The 22491-nt window shown below is 34.8% G+C and overlaps 1 protein-coding gene across 1 annotated transcript in view; it reads left to right on the forward strand.

Annotated features, from left to right (window-relative positions):
• NAALADL2 (N-acetylated alpha-linked acidic dipeptidase like 2) overlaps positions 1-22491 on the forward strand; it is a 913415-nt gene that overhangs the window by 489441 nt on the left and 401483 nt on the right. Inside the window, exon 6 of the mRNA XM_067738075.1 lies at positions 1074-1217. Within this exon, the coding sequence (XP_067594176.1) occupies positions 1074-1217 (144 nt within the window). The remainder of the gene's footprint in view (positions 1-1073; positions 1218-22491) is intronic.

Raw genomic sequence — 22491 nt, forward strand, 5'->3', positions numbered from 1 at the left:
ACGCATCTGGGATTCCCATGATTTTTGTTTTCCTGGGGACCCCCTTCCTGACGTCCTCTTCTTATCCTCACTAGGTCTGCTGCTCTTGTGCCTTTCTAGGTTTGGCCTTAGCTGAGAGCTCTGACTTAAGAATGGCAGCATAAGTTCATTTGAAGTTCTGTATGTGGTGAGATGTATTGACTGCTAAGTGTCAATGTAGGATGTCCTGAGGGAGTTATTTTATTGGTAGACTTCCAGATTTTCAGTATTTTTCTATATTCTCCATTGCCCTGGTCCTGTTTACCACAAGTGAATTATCTAGTGCCCAACCTGGAAGGAAGGATTCTGGGCACCACAAGAGTAAGGCATCTGAAGGGTCTCAGCAATCATAATACCGTCCCATTTAAAGTATGAGTCACCCTTCCCTGTGTCTGGTGTCTCCCTGTTCAGTGTCCCACTTTCAGTCTCTGCTGGAGGGAGGGAGGACCGGGCACTGTTCATGTTGACTGGGTGAGTGAGGGGTTCGGGAGGAGAGACCCCCCTCACAATCCAAATTTCTTCAAACTCTCCTGTTTCCAGCCCCTCCATTACCCCTATTTTAATAGGTAGCTGGTGTTATCAGTTCTCAAGAGTTTCTGGGTTCTGTGGTACAGACTGCATTGCTTTTCAGCTTCCTCCCTCTGCTGGCTTAGGTTTTGGTCTCCTTGGTCTGTCATATCAGTTGACACTTATTCATCTGCTTTCATGCTTCTATCGATAGAATCTTATTGCTAGTGTGTCTCCTATTCTCTTGGCCCCTGTGGGTTGATGCTTTTTATCTCTTTGTTGTCATTTCAGTGGAGAATGGAAGTAAATGCCTGTGTACGATCTGCCATAATTGACTAGGATACTTAATAGTATTTGGACTGAATTTTTATTATGAAGTATGTCAAATCATTTTTAATAAGTAGACAGAGTATAACCAAGGAATAAACAAACAAGCTGAAATAAACTTACCACTCATCATTTAAAGATGTATTACAGAAAAACCTGCTCTTCAAGTGTTTTTAACTTCTGTTTACTAAGGATTCTCTTTCTTTCTCTTTTGAATACAGATGGAAGCTTTAGACAAAACCGATCAAACCTCACCTCTCTACTAGTGCAGCCCATCTCAGCATCTCTCGTTGCAAAACTCATCTCTTCACCGAAAGATAGAATCACACACAGTGCCTGTAGCCCTCTAGAACTTCCAAATAATGGTAAAGTACTTAATGTCTTTCTGTGTGTCTTCTAGTTTTTATAACGCCCATGATCATTATTAATCTCTTTTGATTGACATTTTTTGGATTATTCTTTTTTTAAAAAAAAAACAAATGTATATTTTTGTTGATGTGAGCATTTATTTCTCTTCTCTGGCTCTTAAAAGGACATTTTTGAAAGTAATTTTGATAAAGACTGAGAGTTGACCAAGCTGAGAGATTAAAAAAAGAAGAAAAGCATTTTGAACTGTAACAAAGAAAAGCAGCTTTACAAATAAAGCATTTTGTACATTCATGAAAATCTGCTTAACACAGCTTCTCAGTTTAAGCTTCAGCAGTCTTGTTGCCTGCCAAGATTCAGTGGATAGCAGTCAGCTATCTGGCGTATGAAGTCTTTTAGTTGAAAGCATTAAAGCCTAATTCCTGCTGTTGACTAAAAAATCCCTCTGTCTTTACGCATCATTGCCCGAGAGATGCTTCTTGTACTGCAGTGCAGTTTGTCAGGCCTTGTTGGACCACATAGGATAAAACTCAACTCATTCAGCTACTGTGGTAGGGTGAAAATCAGGGGCTGTGTCTTATTTCTATCTCCAGCCTCAGCATTAGACCTCTAAAGAAGAGACCCTCTTTACATATTGTTAAATTTGTATCAAGTCGCTGTGAAAGTCAACTTGAGGGCTCTGTTTTTGTGTCCAGACCCAAAGGCTCAACTACCATGTTTTATCTCATCTGTTTTCTCCTGACAACAAAAGCATAAAAAATATGTTTTGAAAAAGCCTAAAAAAAAAAAAAAAAAAAAACCTGAGTACATTCAGAATTGCCCTTTGTTAGAGACATAGGCTTTTCAAAGTTCTGTATCTTGAGAGCCTCAACTGATTGTTGATTGAACATAGTGGGAACTATAGAAAACAGGGTTAAGCCTATGTCCTCAAAGCAGGAAAGAAGAAGCTCTTCAGGAGATTTTTGTTTTGCTTAGTTTTTTCTGTCTTCTATTCCTGAGCCCCACAATTTTATAATGAGCTCTATTTGTTAAAATATATAAATAACACTATAATAATAGTTTACTTGTAAGAAAAGCACTGAACATTGAAAAGACCAGATTTAAGTCCAGATTTAATTAACTGATTGATTTATTCAATAAACATTTACAGCCCCTAATATGTTCAGCCACTTTCCTGCCCTCAGTGAGCTGACAGTCCATGTCAGCTCCATGACTGCTCATATGTCACCTCCCTGCGGGAAGCTTTCTGTGTCTGTGTCTACGGAAGGATATCTCACCTTCTAGTATCTTACATTGTTCTGAGAATCAAATTAGGATGTTTAAGTGAGTACTTTTCTATACTGTAAAATGTTATGTTAGCAAGTATCTTCCTTATCAAATAACTAGATGAATTTCCCCCAAATATGTTAAATGTCTGCATAATAAGAGCACAACGAAGCAAAATGGCATTCTCCAGCTATATCTCTCTCTGCGCTAAGTTAGCAACATGTATGAAGTTTAGAGGAAAAATTGAGATATACTCTGAAACCTGTTTGTAACTCCATTGTTAAAGAAGGAACAACCTAGGCCTGCTTTCTAAGCAGTTATGCCATATCAAGTTTTCCTCATGGGTGTGGTGATTATTATTGGTTTTAGAAATTTTCAGACAGAGATATATTTCAATCAAGATATTTCACATTGTAATGGATCCTTCTTTCATCATTTTTTTACTATGGAATATTACCTTTTGATATCCCAAATACCTACTGAGCAGTCTCAGTGAGTTATTACATTTAAACTGATATTAAATGTAGGATGAATGACCCTTAACCCCAATGTTTTAGACAACAGTACTCATGATACATCCAAGATAATTAACTTTTAAGTTTTCTGAGAAACACATAAATACGTTAGTTCCTCTCTATGATCTGCATCGGGGTGGGACATGAAAAGGATACAGAATGATGTGCTATGATTTTTGAGCAATAAGAGCAACACTTATAGTTTACGGATTTAAAAAAGTAATGTAAAGCTTATTATAATTACATCTGACTTGAATTTTATAAGTATAGTCTTGAGTTTTAATGTAGGAAAATCTTCACTCAAAAGTTTGGACAGGAGTGCATTAAAAATACGTGTGCAAATCAACTAATTATTTATCTTGCTCATTTAACCCTTTATATACACTTAAACAGAATTCTCTAGAGTCCAGACAGCAATGTGGTAGAGTTTGCCTGCCATGCTTTCTTTTTCAGCATCCATTTGCCCCTTCCCCTTTTTGAACTGTTGCCAACATTTCCTAGCAATATAGTATGAGTAGATTTGACCATATCTTAAGTTGTAGAAGTAGATCCTGATTGGCTTGAGTCTATCAGCATATCACATCAACGGTGGGATGATGGTTGGTTCAAGGATGATGTAAGTTTGGCCAAACAGAGACATGACTCAACTTCTGGACTTTGAATAATGGCTAACTTTAACAGTAGAGCTGAACAAGAAAGCATATAGCCCTGGGATCTTTCAATAGCCTTTCTGGGACCTTGAGAGTATAATACCTGAAAATGGAACCAACACAAGGAAGGGGTAGGTGAATAATGTGGAGAGAGAGAGTGTGAGAGAGAGACTGACTCTTGTCCACATCATTTGATGCCTAAATAAAGCCTTGTCTAAAAGCCAAATCTACTGAATTAGCCATATATGTGAGGCAGTACATTTCCTTTCTTTTTCTTGTCAACTTATGTTCGATTTTCAGTTGCTTGCAAACAAAAGCTACAAAATTGATACTGTAAAACCACACTAAACAAAATAAGTAAATATCTGTATGCATGAAATAGACTCAGCTAAGTGAAGTGAAGAGGATGGTATTTGTAGGGCAAGTCCTGGAAGAACTAAGAAAATTGTATGAGGAATAGAAAAGGAAGCAGGAGAAAAGTTTCTTGCCCCAATATATAGAGATTTGTTGCATTGATTAGATAATTGGATATTGACGCCATTTAATTTTCCATGACTTTTGTAGATCTTACCCATTGATTATATATTGTCAATCTTTGTCCTTGAGAGTCAATGAATACATGGAAATGTGAATTTTCAGATATCAATCTGAGCTTGTTGTTAAAAACCATGACTATAGTGAAAAAAATGAGATGAGAAAGTATAAAACCTGTTAATGTAATTTAGGGTGAAAAATATTAATGAATTGTGCTTAAAGAAATATTTTAATATGCTTGAATTGCTTTTGATAAATAGAAAAAAGTGACTTACTATGATGCATAAAATTTAGTGTCATTAGTGATAAGTTTTCACATAAGTAAATTTGGATCGTATATCTTCAAATGGTTATATATATATGTAGCTATATAACACTACTATTTCCCTATTCATAATTATATATGTTCTTTGTTCAAAATTATTTTCATCAGAGTAATATAATGTTCTCTGATAATTTTTATAATTTTCACATATTTCAAATGAATTTTGAAGATCTATATTTCTAATTTGTTAACAGCCACTTGAAAGTATGCATTATTTTCATTTTTTGAACAGAAATGTATAAAGAAGTATTGAACATATTATCTACAAAGTGTGGTTATTCTAAAAATTTTTTTGGCAAATAATACATACTAGCTTTTAAGGAAATATCCACTAACAAGAAATGTTAGTACAGGTTAAGTCCAGCATTGCTTTTTGTTACATATGAGACTAACCATCCTGTTCAGAGTAGACTCAGTGTTGCTGTATGTGAAAAGATCCAAGAGTACATTGTGCTATTCTGTTAAAAGAATGTCTTGAGATATACGTGTGTGTGTGTGTGTGTGTGTGTGTGTCTTAAGTAGATAATGGAGTGGTATGGATGTGATATGCTGTGGCTTGGCTTTTAGAGGCTTTGTAAAAGAGAATTCCCCAGTAGATTTCTTAAAAAGTCAGAGAATTGAAGACTTGTTTTAGCGTAGGGTGAGCTTTAATAACTTCTAGCCATCAACATGGAGGGAAATATCCAGAAGAACACAAGGAAAAATGTAATGTACTCAGATAACTTCTATATAGCATTCATGTAGATATGATGGCCACTCTTTAAAAAAAAAAAAAATCAGTGAGCTAGACTGCTGTAGGAAAGACTGATAGGTCTTGTGACAGATGCAAGCTAGTTGTTAGGAATCACTAAATGGCACTGATGACACCCCAATTTTATGGCTCTTCAAGCAGCCAGTTGCACAGTGAACCTAGGAGTCTGAGCAGGAAGCCGATAACAGAGTACTCTGTAGAAGTAGAGATCAGCCTTCATGAGCTGCCAGTCTGCAGTCCTCAGACAAAAGGGAAAAAAAGCTTTAGAAATCACTTTGAAGGTCTGTTCATCAAGGGTCTTAAACAGAGTGAACACAGGTGGGAAACCTATTATCCAAAGTCCACAGAAAGTACAGTCAATTCTCTGTTTCCCGGGGAGTACAGGTTGGATTTACGGAGGGTGACACAGATGTCATTCACCAGAACTTCTCAGGTTTCCAGTTTTCTGTCTTGACGGTTTTGATTTTAGGAAATGATTCAGCTTAGATCCAGTCTAGAGTTTTGTTTGTTTGTTTGCTGGAAGACCTAGAGACAATCTGAAATACACACTCTGAAGCAAAATTACTTTAACAAGTATTTTCCAATTTTTAATGTTTCCCAGCAATTTTTTACAGTTTCTTACATTCTTATCACATCGTTTCTTAAGTATCTGTACTCTTTCCAAATTATAGAAGCTCCAACTAAATTTCGTAGTTTATGTATAAATCTATCAGAGCAATACCTTATCTTTATATTTTGAGGATCATTTTTTCATAATGGGTGACCATTGTCATTTACTATCCTAGAAACTGCCAGAGATTCCTGAATGCCTTTCTGGTTCTATATCTTGCTATTCCCTTCATGTAGCCACAATTTCTTCCTATTATTCTATTTAGTATTATCCAAATATGTCTTGCAAGTTGTAAAACCCCAGTATACTCTAAAGCTCTGTGCAAGTGCCATCTCCTCCATAAAGAGCCCTTTGGAGTTCTACTCCAGTTGGAATTACCCTGACTCTCTGCTATGCTTTTGGAAGTTATATGCTATTTGGTATCGGGATATCATACTCTTCTGAGGAAGAGATAAACAACTTGGATTTTCATTAGAATGTATTGTTTCCGCTTTATTTCTGTATGATTTCAATTCTTTCAGGTTTTCTTTATAGCCCAGGATTTGATTAGTGTCCCATGAGAATTTGAAAAGAATGTGTACTGTGTAGTTGCAGGTATAGAGTTTTATATGTATCCATTTAGACCAAGTACCTTAGTCAGGTCATTCAAATATTCTGTATCTTATTTTTACTGCTAAAATCTCCTACTATAAGTATCTATTTGTTTATTTTATCTTGTAGTTCTATCAGTTTTTGATTTATATATTTTGAGATCATTTCTTAGATGTTTATAAATTCAAATATATCAAATCTTCCTGGTTAGTTGAAACACTTATCAGATGAAGTGATCTTTATAATGCATGTCTTAAATTTGATTTCACCTGATTCTAATTTAACTACATTAGCTTTTTCTTTTTCTTTTTTTGGTTAGTGTCTTTATGCTATATCTTTTTTTTTACTTTCAACCTTTCTGTATCTTTATATTTTAACATGTCCTCTTGATAACAAATAATTTTCATTTTACCTACAATCTGATCATCTTTTAATTGGAGCATCTAATCCATTTAATGTGATTACTAATGTATTTATGCTTGTATGTTTTGCAAGTGACCAGACAGAAAGGGTGATGGAAAATTAAAAATCTTTCTCTTATCCAATTTGCTGATCACTTGTTGATGCCTTCCATTTGCTAAAATCAACTTGAAGCCAAGTGTAAAGGAGCCAGGTATATGTATGCCACAGAGGTGAGACTCCTGGGGCAGAGAGCTGGGTAAAGGGTGAAGATAGATCTGGATGGACAAATGGAAAATATGCAGCACAGATAGTGTTACAGATGGTTAGTCTGCTGACTAATTGGATGATTTGTGATATGTAGACTGGGTAGAAAGATGTATAAAAATGTGTTAATTTTCACTCTTTTTTTCTTTTTTTTTTATACAGCAGGTTTTTATTAGTTATCCATTTTAAACATATTAGTGTATACATATCAATCCCAATCTCCTAATTCATCACACCACCACCCCCACCCCCCACCGCTTCCCCCTTTGGTGTCCATACGTTTGTACTCCACATCTGAATCTCAATTTCTGCCCTGCAAACCAGTTCATCTATACCATTTTTCTAGGTTCCACATATATGCGTTAATATTTGTTTTTCTCTTTCTGACTTACTTCACTGTGTATGACAGTCTCTAGATCCATCCACGTCTCAACAAATGACCCAATTTCATTCCTTTTTATGGCTGAGTAATATTCCATTGTATATATGTACCACCTCTTCTTTATCCATTCATCTGTCAATGGGCATTTAGGTTGCTTCCATGACCTGGCTATTGTAAATAGTGCTGCAATGAACACTCGGGTGCATGTGTCTTTTTGAATTATGGTTTTCTCTAGGTATATGCCCAGTAGTGGGATCACTGGGTCATGTGGTAATTCTATTTTTAGTTTCTTAAGGAACCTCCATACTGTCCTCCATAGTTGCTGTATCAATTTCCATTCCCACCAACAGTGCAAGAGGGTTCCCTTTTCTCCACACCCTCTCCAGCATTTGTTGTTTGTAGATTTTCTGATGATGCCCATTCTAACTGGTGTGAGGTGATACCTCATTGTAGTTTTGATTTGCATTTCTCTAATCATTAATGATGTTGAGCAGCTTTTCATTTGCTTCTCGGCCATCTGTATGTCTTCTTTGGAGAAATGTCTATTTAGGGCTTCTGCCCATTTTTGGATTGGGTTGTTTGTTTTTTTAATATTGAGCTGCATGAGCTGTTTATATATTTTAGAGATTAATCCTTTGTCCGTTGATTCGTTTGCAAATATTTTCTCCCATTCTGAGGGTTGTCTTTTTGTCTTGTTTATGGTTTCCTTTGCTATGCAAAACCTTTTAAGTTTCATTAGGTCCCATTTGTATATTTTTGTTTTTATTTCCATTACTCTAGGAGGTGGATCAAAAAAATCTTGCTGTGATTTATCTCAAAGAATGTTCTGCCTATGTTTTCCTCTAAGAGTTTTATAGTGTCTGGTCTTATATTTAGGTCTCTAATCCATTTTGAGTTTTTTTTTGTGTCTTGTGCTAGGGAGTGTTCTAATTTCATTCTTTTACACATACCTGTCAAGTTTTACCAGCACCACTTATTGAAGAGGCTGTCTTTTCTCCATTGTATATCCTTGTCTCCTTTGTCATAGATTAGGTGACCATAGGTGTGTGGGTTTATCTCTGGGCTTTCTATCCTGTTCCATTGATCTATATTTCTGTTTTTGTGGCAGTACCATATTGTCTTGATTACTGTAGCTTTGTAGTATAGTCTGAAGTCAGGAAGTCTGATTCCTCCAGTTCTGTTCTTTTCCCTCAAGACTGCTTTGGCTATTCAGGATCTTTTGTGTGTCCATACAAATTTTAAGATTTTTTGTTCTAGTTCTGTAAGAAATGCCATTAGTAATTTGATAGGGATTGCGCTGAATCTGTAGATTGCTTTTCACAATGTTGTTTCTTCCAATCCAAGAACATGGTATATCTCTCCAACCGTTGGTATCATCTTTAATTTCTTTCATCAGTGTTTTATAGTTTTCTGCATACAGTTCTTTTGTCTCCCTAGGTAGGTTTATTGCTAGGTATTTTCTTCTTTTTGTTACAATGGTAAATGGGAGTGTATCCTTAATTTCTCTTTCTGATTTTCATCATTAGTGCATAGGAATGCAAAAGATTTCTGTGCATTAATTTTGTGTCCTGCAACTTTACCAAATTCATTGATTAGCTCTAGTAGTTTCCTGGTGGTATCTTTAGGATTCTCTATGTATAGTATCATGTCATCTGCAAACAGTTACAGTTTTACTTCTTCTTTTCTAATTTGTATTCCTTTTATTTTTTTTTTCTTCTCTGATTGCCGTGGCTAGGACTTCCAAAACTATGTTGAATAAGAGTGGTGAGAGTGAGCAACCTTGTCTTGTTCCTGATCTTGGAGGAAGTGCTATCAGTTTTTCACCATTGAGAATGATGTTTGCTGTGGGTTTGTCATATATGGCCTTTATTATGTTGAGGTAGGTTCCCTCTATGCCCACTTTCTGGAGAGTTTTTATCATAAATAGGTGTTGAATATTGTCAAAAGCTTTTTCTGCATCTATTAAGATGATCATATGGTTTTTATTCTTCAGTATGTTAATATGATATATCACATTGTTTGATTTGCATATATTGAAGAATCCTTGCATCCCTGGGATAAATCCCACTTGATCATGGTGTATGATCCTTTTAATGTGTTGTTGGATTCTGTTTGCTAGTATTTTGTTGAGGATTTTTGCATCTATATGCATCAGTGATATTGGTCTGTAATTTTCTTTTCTTGTAGTATCTTTGTCTCTTTTTGGTATCAGGGTGATGGTGGCCTCATTGAATGAGTTTGGGAGTGTTCCTTCCTCTGCAGTTTTTTGGAAGATTTTGAGAAGGATGGGTGTTAGCTCTTCTCTAAATGTTTGATAGAATTCACCTGTGGAGCTTTCTGGTCCTGAACTTTTGTTTGTTGGAAGATTTTTCATCACAGTTTCAATTTCATTACTTGTGATTAGTCTGTTCATATTTTCTATTTCTTCCTGGTTCAGTCTTGGAAGGTTATACCTTTTTAAGAATTTGTCCGTTTCTTCCAGGTTGTCCATTTCATTGGCATAGAGTTGCTTGTAGTAGTCTCTTAGGATGGTTTGTATTTCTGTGGTGTCTGTTGTAACTTCTCCTTTTTCATTTCTAATTTTATTGATTTGAGTCCTCTCCCTCTTCTTCTTGATGAGTCTGGCTAATGGTTTATCAATTTTGTTTATCTTCTCAAAGAACCAGCTTTTAGTTTTATTGATCTTTGCTTTTGTTTTCTTTCTTTGTATTTCATTTATTTCTGCTCTGATCTTTATTATTTCTTTCCTTCTGCTAACTTTGGGTTTTGTTCATTCTTCATTCTCTAGTTCCTTTAGGTATAAGGTTAGATTATTTGAGATATTTCTTGTTTCTTGAGGTAAGATTGTGTTTCTATAAACTTCCCTCTTAGAACTACTTTTGCTGCATCCCATAGGTTTTGGATCATCATTTGTTCATTGTCATTTGTCTCTACGTATTTTTTGTTTTCCTCTTTGATTTCTTCAGTTATCTCTTGGGTATTTAGTAATGTATTGTTTAGCCTCCATATGTTTGTGTTTTTTACGTTTTTTCCCTGTAATTGATTTCTAATGTCATAGCATTGTGGTCAGAAAAGATGCTCGATATGATTTCAATTTTCTTAAATTTACTGAGGCTTGTTTTGTGACCCAAGATGTGATCTATCCTGGACAGTGTTCCATGTGCACTTGAGAAGAAAGTGTAATCTGCTGTTTTTGGATGGAATGTCCTATAAATATCAATTAAATCTCTCTGGTCTACTCTGTCATTTAAAACTTGTATTTCCTTATTAATTTTCTGTTTGGTTGATCTGTCCATTTGTGTAAGTGAGGCATTAAAGTCTCCCACTATTATTGTGTTACTGTCGATACACTCTTATAAGGGATACAAAGAAGGTAAAAGCTATTTTTGTTCTTAGGTTCACACTCCTCAAAATATCTTCCTATTTAGATAATTTTACTAGTTTTAAAGAATAATATTTAGTTAAATTTTAAATGTTTTTTCCAAATACATGCAAGCTCCCAAGAGTACATGCACACGTGTATTTTTCTGTGTATATGTGTTCACTAAAGAGGGGTTAGCTACTATTGCCGGAAAGTATGTGGTAAAACTGACCAAGCATATGGTTTTTGTTCAGAATCTCTTTGCTTGTCTCACTTTTTCAGAACCAAAATTTTACAGTACTACAGCATATTTAGGGAATATGCATGCATATTTTTACTTTTTTAAAATGTAATTTGTTATTACAAAAATGTTTACTACACATTGAGTTAGAAAAGAGATAAGCAAAAATATGAAAATAAATCAATACATTCTGTGTTAGTCATTTTAGGCTTCCATAGTAAGTTACCACAGACTGGATGCATTAGACAACAGACATTTATTTTCTCACAATTCTGGAGCTGAGAAGTGCGAGACTCAAAGTGCCAGAAAATTAGCCTTCTGGTGAGAGCTCTCTTCCTGGCTTACAGACGACTGCCTTCTCTCCAAGTCCTCACATGGCCTTTTCGCTATGTACACACAGAGAGAGTAACAGATCTCTTCTGTCTGTCCCTCTTTTTATAAGACCACCAGTCCTATCAGATTAGAGTACCATTCTTAAGATCTCTTTTAACTTTAGTTACCTTCTTAAAGGCCCTGTCTTCAAATAGAGCCAGACTGGAGTTGAGGGCTTCAACATATGAATTTTAAGGGACACAATTCAGTCTAGAACACATTTTTTACACCCAGTAATTACTGCTTTGAACACCTTGATATAAATTCCTATAGATTTAGATATAAATGTATATATATAGCCAAAATGAGATCATACTATACATATTATTTTGAAAATTGTTTAATTATTGCCACTGTTTCATGATAGTAAACTTAATCATTTTTAATACACAGACTGTATTAAATTTTAGTAATCACTGTAGTCTTGTACAGTGGGTTTATCCAAACCAATATCCAGTTGAGGCCTAAAAATTGTATTTCTTCTAATGCAGTATGATCCTCTTTTCCTCTTTTGACACTCACTTGTCTGTGGGACCAAGTCAGTGGTCCTGCATGTGTCTTATTGTCTAGATTTGTAGGATGCTTCTTGTGATTTTTATTCAACTAATTCTTCTAATCCTTGTATTTCCTGTAAACTTGCAATTAATTCTTAAGGTTTATAATAGAAAACTCATTATGTAATTAGAGGATAAAATTTTGTAAGGACATTTTCTTGTAGCTGATGTTTTTGTCAGTATCCAGGACATGGTAGGGCATGCCCCATTGATTCAGGTGAAGTGGGGCATAGTGGACAGAGTTGGGTCTTAAGACGAGAATTACCTCCTTGCATAAGGTTAAATTCACTGGAGGATATAGTAAAATGTAATTTCTGAGAAAATTTCAGTATGGCAAGAAGAACATGGTGTCTGGGGCAGGTCTGATATCTGTTTGTATACATTGCTGTGGACATTCTAGTCATTTGCTGCCAATCCATTCTGATTGGTTAGTGTATGCTGTATCAATTGCTAAATATTTAAAATAAGAAAATAAGACCCTTAGTCTAGAACATATGATGTCCAGTCACCAGTGTTTGTTCAGAAACACCTTTGGCAATAGGGAGATCCCATGTGGAAAATGGAGTACCCAGAAAGCTATAAAAATTATGCCGATATATAATCCAGAAATTTTATACTCAGATATTTAGGCAAGCAGTTGGCATTTAGGAAAGATGTGAGCAGACTACAAAAGGCCAGTCATCAAAACTGTGATTCTAGAGCAGATTCCTGTCCCTGGGGTGCAATAAAATTGAAAAAATAATTCAGAGTCCCAGTCCTAGAAGTTCTATTCTGAAGTCAGGAAAGCAACAAATACTTAATTATTGCAGCTGGGACTCAAGAATTAGCAGCAATTGTTAGTCCTCAAATCTCTCTAAAGAAGGTTGGAATTTTTCCTAGATACTGGGTAAGCTTACAGTGCAGGTGGAGATGAAGCTTTGTTAGCTACTGGGGAAGAAGATGACTGAGAATCAGTTGATCCTTCATGATAGCAACAAAAATGCAAGACAGAATTATCACTGGAACATAATTTCTGCACATGATGAAATTAAGGACTGGAGAGAGGCAGCTGCTTTTATGTCTCTTAGCTCTGACACTCCTCACCCTATTCGAATACAAATGTTCTCTGAGTGGAACACATTTTTGTCATCTTGAAATCTTTTGAACTTCACATATAAAATTTAAAGCTTCCATCCAACTATGGAACATGAAAGACAGAAAACATTTGGTAAATGTGAGCTGGAAATGTTATCTTAAAGTAAGAATATATACACACATACACATGCACCGACTTTTCGAATAATAAACTGCATCTAAAGGTTCCCCAGGGTTTTCTAATTTCAGAAGTATTTTTATTATTTCGGAATACATTCAAGCTTACAGAAAAGTTGCAAGAATAGCACAAAGAAATTTCTTCCTCAGGTACCCAAGTGTAGGCTACAGACATGATAAACAGTTGCATCTGAATTCTCCCGCAAACAGTGACATTCTCTTGCACAAACAGCAGGACCGTTACAAACAGGAATTAAACTTGGATACATTTCTAGCATGCACTAAGTAGCCCCCATTCACCTTTTGCCAATTGTCCCAATAATGTCCTAAATAGCAAATAGATCTAAACTAGGATCATGTGTTTCGAGTTATCAAGTCTCAAATTTCCTTCAAACTGGAACAGTTTCTAGCTTTTTTTTTTTTACTTTCATTGCTTTATCCGCTCTCACTGTCGTGGCCTCTCCCGTTGCGGAGCACAGGCTCCGGACGCGCAGGCTCAGCGGCCATGGCTCACGGGCCCAGCCGCTCCGCGGCATGTGGGATCTTCCCGGACCGGGGCACGAACCCACGTCCCCTGCATCGGCAGGCGGACTCCCAACCACCGCGCCACAAGGGAAGCCCTGCTTCATCCTTTTAAAACTTACATGCCAGTTATCTTCAGAATGTTCCCCAGTTTGGGTTTACCTGATGTTTCTCATGAATAAATTCAGGCTCTGAACCCTTGGCAGCAGTATTATGGAAATAAGACTGTTTCTGATTGCTAATATTAATTTGTTCCATTACTGGTAAAGCTAACTTTGACCACTTGATTAAGGTGGTGTCCACCAGACCTCATTAAAGTTACGCTCTATCCTTTTTTTTTATAATCAATAGCATTTGAAGTTATGCAAACATCTTACCCCCACCATTTCTACCTTCACTCAGTAGTTTCAATGTTCACTGATGTTTTTTTTGCTCAAGTAATTATTTCCAAGATGATGCCAACGGTGACCTTCTAAGTCCATCATCCTCTCTACTTTTATTAATCGGCATTTTGCTGTAAAGAAGAATTTTCTTTTTCTTGTTTGTTTGTATGCTTCTTTACTTATAAATACAGTATCAATGTATTACATAATGAAGATTTATATTCCTAATTTATTCAATGGATTATTATTCAATCCTATTTTTATTTTGATACCCAAGTTTTCCTAGGTCAGCCAGTAACAGCAGTTTCTACCTGGATTCTGTGTCCTTTGATGTTTCCTCAGAATTCTTTGTGTATTTCCTTGGTTTTTGACACAGCAAGGTGTACCAAATCATGTTGTATTTCCCCACCCCAACCCTGTTACCAGCTTTTTCCTAAATGATCCCTAGTTCCTTTGAGTGGAGAGTGCTGTCTAGAAAACAAGATGTGGATTCTAGATGTGCTCATTGCTATTGGAGTGTTGCTTTTTTCAGTACCTCTTAGTAAACAAAGATAGGAAAATATATTTTTTGATACTATATTTTGATATAAATATGTATGAATATATATATATACACACACATAGATTTACATCTATATCTATCTCTCTATCTGAAAAACCATCAGTACATATCAATACCTAGTGTTTTTCTCCTTTCATGTTTGTAAATCCCATCTCTGAGAGTGAGAAATCTGCTTCTCATTATTTTGAATATATATACTTGAGTAATCAGTTCCCTTGAGTGTATACAGTTGATGCCTTTCCTTCTTCCTCTACAAGAATGCCTTTCCCACTCCATTATGGCTCTGACAACCAAGCCAGGCACTGTCACACATGGACTATTTACCCTATATCAAGTGCTTTCCCTATTCCCCACCTGAAATGCACCCCACTCAGGCTCCCACACTGTGTGTTGTTCAGCTCTTAAATGGGGATAACCTTAGTCAGCTTTAATGACTTCTCTCATTACACTGTTCCCCCTGACAGTTACTTTCCTTTCCATATTCAGACTTACATACACACAGACATACACAATATCCTCCTCATGCTTGGGCCCTGATACCCTGTGCTAAACTACCCCAATCCATTTGGATGCCTTCCTTTCCTCACATGGTCTTCAACCCCTTGCTCTGGGCCACAGTGGCATCATCTTCTACTGCCACTGTCAGAGGTGCTAACCTTGGACAACCCGTGTAATGGCTTTAGGACTGATTCACTCATGAAGAGAAAGGAAGGGAAGAGGAAGAAGAAGAAAACATACATTGTTTATGAGTACATGAATGTTTAATTCACATAAATATTCTTGAGCAGTATATTTCTTTCTTAGTTTTTTCTTTACATTTAGCAGTCTGTAGTTAATATTTATCCATGTTGTCAAAGGTACATTTACTTCATTTCTTCTAAGTGCTATAGAATATTTAAAGAGTAGCTTTACTCTATTTGATACATCCATTACTCCAAGGATGGATGCCTAGATTGCCCTCACTTCCTTGTTGCCAAACATTCTAGGTTCAAATTTCCTCTTGCTATTTTTTATTTCTTTAACAACATTAACTTATGACCTTCTTGTATTATGTTGTTTTTGACATGCTTGTTACCAATCTGATTCTTGTTTTTTCTGTAAGCGGTCTACTTTTTGACTTGGGGAACTTTTAGTAATTTTTTCTTTGTCTTTCATGCCTTTAAATTTTGTGCTAAAGTATGTAGATGCTTCTCCTCTTCTCTGGAAAGATAATAATAAAAATAAATATTTTCTTGAACTATTTTCTCTCCTCCATTTGTTTTTGTTTTTCCTCCTTCTGGTGTTCTTTCTAGAACTCCCATTTCTATTCATTGTGTCTTTTACTTGTATGTTTATATTTTATGTTTTCATTCCTTTCTGTGGTTTCTTGGAAAAAATTCTGAATCTGATCTTCTATATCTTGAATTTATTTTTCATTTATATCTATCTATTCCTTACCATCTCTCTCTACTCTCCCTACCTATTGGTATATTTCTTTCAATTATTCTATTTTTCATACCTCTTATTTCCTCTTTTTAAAAAAATGTTTTCAGGCTGTTTCTTATTACTAATGCAGTCCCTTTTCTTTTAGCGAGTTTAGTTATAATGCGTATTTTTAAATTAATGTATTGTGTGTTTTAATATGTTTACTTTGAGTATTATATGTGTTCATTGTGTTAACTTTCGTTTATGAGAGTGTGGATCTCAGATATCTGGATACTTTAGCTTGGGAGTTCATGTTGCCCTGGAGGAATTAGCCATCTTCTTGTGACTTATAGGAGGGCAGAGCTGAAGTCAGGCCCCAGTTTATATCTTCATGGGTTTGTATAATGAGAGAGAGTCATTGTGTTCCAGTTACAATGAAACTATTCTAAACCACCATCATTTTCTTCTGGTTCACCAGGAAGCCCCAGTTTTCAGAGATTTGATGTTATAAGGAGAAGACAATCCCCTTAAGGTTTTAATTTCACCATCCCTGGGATTTGGAAAAGAGAAATAAATGCCCAGAGTTCAGGTTTGCTTAAGCGTCTTTATGACCAGTGTTTCACCCCAACTGACACAGGCAGGACTTCCTAACCCAACTTATTTATTTTATTTATTTTTTAACTTTAATAACATATTTTATTTAATTCAGTGTATCCAAAATATTATCAATATATTGTCATCAATATGCAAACATAATAATGAAATAGTTTACATTCTTTTTTCATTCTAAGTCTTCAAAATCCAGTGTGTATTTTACATTTATAGTACATCTCAATTAAAACTACACACATTAAAAAAAATTTTTTTTTGCAGGTTTTGTGCTTTTAATAGATTGTACTTTATAGACAGAGGTCTTTCAGAACTAAGCCACTGTTCATTAGGTCAAACAATTTTAGCTTTTAAACCTTTTCATTTAAATGTGACTTATAGGGACTTCCTTGGTGGTGCAATGGTTAGGAGTCCACCTGCCAGTGCAGGGGACACAGGTTCGATCCCTGGTCCTGGAAGATCCCACATGCCGCAGAGCAGCTAAGCCCATGCGCCACAACTACTGATCCTGCACTCTAGAGCCTGTGTGCCTAGAGCCTGCCACCACAATGAGAAACCTGCACACCACAATGAAGAGTAGCCCCCACTCACTGCAATTAGAGAAAGACTGTGCGCAGCAACAAAGACCCAATGGAGCCAAAAAGTTGTTTTAAATAAATAAATTTATTAAATGTGACTTATATTCAGAAAACAACACAAATCATAACTGTAGAGCCCACTTACTTTTCACAGTTGAGCACACTTATGTAACCAGCACCCAGATCAAGAAACAACACAACAAGCACACCTAGGAGTCCCCCACCAGTTACACCCCCAGGTAACAAGTATAGTTATTTTAAAGTCCTTGTCTGCTAATTCCAATATCTCAGTCACCTATGGATCTACTTTCATCATCTATGTTTTCTTTGCTTATCAGTTATATGATCTTGCCTTTTCCACATATCCTAATTTTCTTTTCATGGAAAGGCATTTTATTTTAAATATAGCGGTGTTGTAAATGTCAATCCCAAACTCTCAATCTATCCCTCCCCCTCTCCAACCCTTCCACTCTTGTAACCATAAGTTCATTCTCTAAGTCTGTGAGTCTGTTTCTGTTTTGTAAATAAGTTCATTTGTATCATATTTTTTTAGATTCCACATATAAGTGTTATCATACATTTGTCTTTCTCTGTCTGACATACTTCACTTAGTATGATAATCTCCAGGTCCATCCATGTCACTGCAAATGGCATTATTTCATTCTTTTTAATGGCTGAATAATATTCCATTGTATATATGTACCACATCTTCTTTATCCATTCATCTGTTGATGCACATTTAAGTTGCTTCCATGTCTTCGCTATTGTAAACAGTGCTGCAATGAACATTGGGGTACATGTATCCTTTTGAACTGTGTTTTTCTCCTGACATATGCCCAAGAGTGGGATTGCTGGGACATATGGCAACTCTAGTTTTAGTTTTTTAAGGAACATCCATACTGTTCTCCATAGTGGCTGTGCCAATTTCCATTTCCACCCACAGTATAGGAGGGTTCCCTTTTCTCCACACCCTCTCTGACATTTTTTGTTTGCAGATTTTTTGATGATGGCCATTCTGACTGGTGTGAGGTGATATCTTATTGTAGTTTTGATTTGAATTTCTCTAATAATTAGCAATGTTGAACATCTTTTCACGTGCCTTTTGGCTATCTGTATATTTTCTTTGGAGAAATGTCTTTACCTAACCCAATTTATGTTTAAGTTATTAATCTCTCTTTTTAAATATGTTACCATAAATATACATTTTACCTAAGTTCAATCATTATATATATCTGTATATTTGTATTTGTATTCTGTTCTTTTCACTTCTAGTGTACCCATGTTTCTACATATTAATTTATATTTTAACAGCCACACATTTTATTGCAATTTTCTAAGTAATTTTCCTGTTTGGGAAATCTATGTTGTTTTCTGTAATTGCTACTATAATTGTACTGCAAAGAGTACAATTATTCTTGTAGAATAAATTCCAAAGTGCAAGATTGCTAATATTATTGCTATGAAGAAGAATATTACTTTACCTATGGGTTGTTTAAATTAGCAATGCCAACAGCAATATGAATGTGAAAGTTTATCCAAGATTTTACTGATATTTATTATTAAAATAGAAAGTGTGATCATAGTGCTGCTTTTAGTGACGGAAAACAGGCTCTATGTGCATTTGTTTTCAGACATGGGTATGGAATACTATGAAACAACATATATTAGGATCAACATCATGTGTGGGGATGTAAATAAATAGATTAAAGGCTGCTTTTTGCTATGTTGCATGCCATTATTTGGACCTGGTCTTGGCCCTGTGACACATAAGGAAGTCCTTCTGTCAGTTGAAAAGAACCTTCTGTCACTTGAAAAGAACCTTGCAAAAAAGGTTGTGTTCAACTTTCTCAGACCTCTGTGTTTCTTTTAAATAAAACTCTTAGACTTAAGGCTGTAGAAGAGGGCAGGTAAAATAATTTGAAATCTGTTCATGCAAATGTCTAGGAACTCTGTATGAGCCATAAGAAAAAAATGTCTTTAAAGGCATCTGTCAAAAAAGAAAGTAAAATGTCCAGAAGGAAACATGAAGACAATGAAAAATCAGAGAAATAAGCAGAAAAGTTGACCCTCTGGTCACCTAGTTTTGGGAGGTCATGGATCCCAGTGAATTAGGTAAATTAGAGTGGGAATATAGAACTCACAGGGGGACAAAAGACATGGTTATGAGCCTATAGGGAGAAAGGAGTTGTAACTAACATCTATATAAACCAGGATCATGGAGTTGAAGTAGAAAAACTAGAAAGAAATCCACCCACTGATGGAGAAAAGCTTTCTTCTGCCTGAGCTCTGGATAAAAAATTTAAAAAAAATCTTTTTTAATGTCTCTAGAAATAAAAAATCCTGGCTCAGAATTTTCATTAACATTGTAGTATAGAAACATCAAGCCAAAAAATTAGCATAAAAATTGTGCCCAAGCCAGAAATGCCCCTGGGATGCCTGACAAAAGCAAATGCAATGCTGGGAAAATAAGTATTGGAGAAATACTAAGCAAAAGAAAGATAGGATAATTATATTAATGGGGGGGGAGACTTTAGGGAGAAAAATTGGGATAGAAACAATATAAAGAATAATTGTTCTATATAATCTATATAGAAACCAGGAAGTTGTAGCAATTCCAAACTTGCATACATGTAACTAAGTAGTCTAAAAATATAGAAGGAAAAATATTATACTATTGCCAAGATAAATTGATAAATTAGCATCAAATGGGAAACTTTAACATGTCTCAATAATTAACAGAGAGAATATGTAGAACAGTTAATAAAGTTATAGCCACACAGTTTTCAAGCTTGGTTTACTGGACCTGTATATGAAATGCTACATCCCTGTAATAGGAAATACACATTCTTTATATGGAACATACACAAAAATGTTTATTCTCTATTTATCAGCTGTAATAGGCTACAGGGTCACAAAACTCACCTAAAATCAAAGTATCAGTAGTATATAGACCTTGCTGTCAGTTCATAATTAAATTAAGCTAGGTATCAATATTAAAACAGTAACTCACACCTTATATTTGAATATTTTAAGAATTCTTTGAACTAATACATTTATTATAGAAATAATTATCATAGAAATTTAAAATGCTAGAATTTTAAATTTATATATATATACAAATATATATCAAATCAATTTATATATATATATATACATATATCAAAATTAGTGTGCTTCACCACAATAGAAAATCTGTAGCCTTAAAGACATGTATAAAGATTAAAAAGTAATGAGCTAAGCGTTTTAACTTAAAAATTTAGGTTAAAAAACGCCAGAGAATATATTCAGGCAAAATTTAACAAAGATACTAATAAGCGTAGAATATAATATTGGAGCAAAAAATAAAGAAAAAAATATTGAGGATCCACAAATCCTAAAACTGGTTTTCTGAAAATTCTAAAAAATTAGCTAAACTCTGGTAAAACTGATGAAGGGAAACAAAAAAGACAGAAGTAAATTGATCTTAGAAATAGGAAAGGAAACAAAATTATAGTTAAATGACAGTATTTTTTCTGAAGCATTAGAATAAAGCAAACAGCTAAATGCATTTAGAAGAAATAAACATGTAAAAATCTGAATTTACTTATATTCGTTAATAATTTGAAAATATTAAGTGAAATAAAATGAAAATATACATTGAGTGAAAAAGTACTCCTCCCTGCAACACACACGAAAAATACCAGGATGAAATAGTTTTATATACGAACACTAACTCTCCTTTGTAAAATGGATAATGTCTGTGCTACATAAACTCTTACAGAATCAATGAAAAGAAACAAAGATCACTAAACATTTGTGAGGTTATATAATCCACATATCAAAATCAGACAAGAAAAAATTGAGAAGTATAATTATCAATAAGCCACTTATAAATATATATGCATATATCCTGAAAATATTAGTAACCAAAGACAGAAAATATATCATGACCAAGAAGGGCTTATTCCAGGAATACATGCATTTTTTAACATTGTAAAGTGAAAAGCCTTGCAGTTATCTCAAAAGTTGATTCAACATCTGTTTATGCTAAAATCTATTAGCAAAGGAAGAGCAAAAGTGATCTTCCTTATAGAAGGAATTTCCCAGACACCTATAGCAAACTACGTAAAAAAAAACACAGTTGTAGAAACATTTTGTAGAAGTGAAGAACACAAGGAAAGGACGAAGGAATGCTGCTTTTACTGCCTCCATTCCACAGTGCACTGGCAGTCCTATACAAAATGATGAGAGCAGTAGATAAAAGCTTTACAGTTTTAAAAGGAATAAGCAAAACTATTTTTTGGTATATATCTACAGTGAAATTAACAAAAATAAAAACCCTATAGATTAACCATTAAAACCTATAGGAGATTAACAAGAAGGTTTGTTATAAGACTAATATATGAAATTAAATAGCATGCTTATACACAGTAAAATAATTATAAATGCTATATTTTGTTAACATAGCAGGAAAACCTTAAAAATAAATTTAATAATAGTTGTGCAAACCTTTTATAAAGAAAAATATAAAACTTCATAAAAGACATAAAATCAACTGAAATAAATTGAGAGGCATACCATATTCATAGATAAAATGCATGATTTTCTCAAATGGTTCCATTAATTTAATACAATCCTAATGAAATCCTGAAATGTCTTTCCATGGCACATGACGAACTAATATAAAAGTTTATATGAAAGTAGTGGTCCATAAATCCCCCCACATTGAATAATAATTAAAAGAGACGATGACAGTGACGGTGGTGGTGGTGGTGGTAGGGGACCCATTACTTCAGTCATGATAAAGTTATGTTAATTAAAACAGTATGACACTGCTTAAAATGAAATGCAGTAACAAGGATAACAGCTTCACAGAGGAATCCTTAACAGGATTAATGCTTCACAGAGAAAAAGAGATCCAATGAGAATTAGTACATGTGTGTGCAAATGGAAATATAAATTGTAAGGCACTATATTAATATAAGGTAATATTTCAAGGAGTTTGCCTTACATTTGTACATATTATAAGGTTTTCTCATTGCTGAATTTGAAAAAAAATTAATATTGAATCTTAGATACAGCTGAAGAATCTTCTCTGGTTTTCTAACTCAAAAATAAGATGAAAATATTAAAAACAACAACTATAAGTTCATGACTGCCTCATCTA

Source organism: Pseudorca crassidens, chromosome 5 (assembly GCF_039906515.1).
Source record: "Pseudorca crassidens isolate mPseCra1 chromosome 5, mPseCra1.hap1, whole genome shotgun sequence".
Taxonomy (NCBI): Eukaryota; Metazoa; Chordata; class Mammalia; order Artiodactyla; family Delphinidae; genus Pseudorca; species Pseudorca crassidens.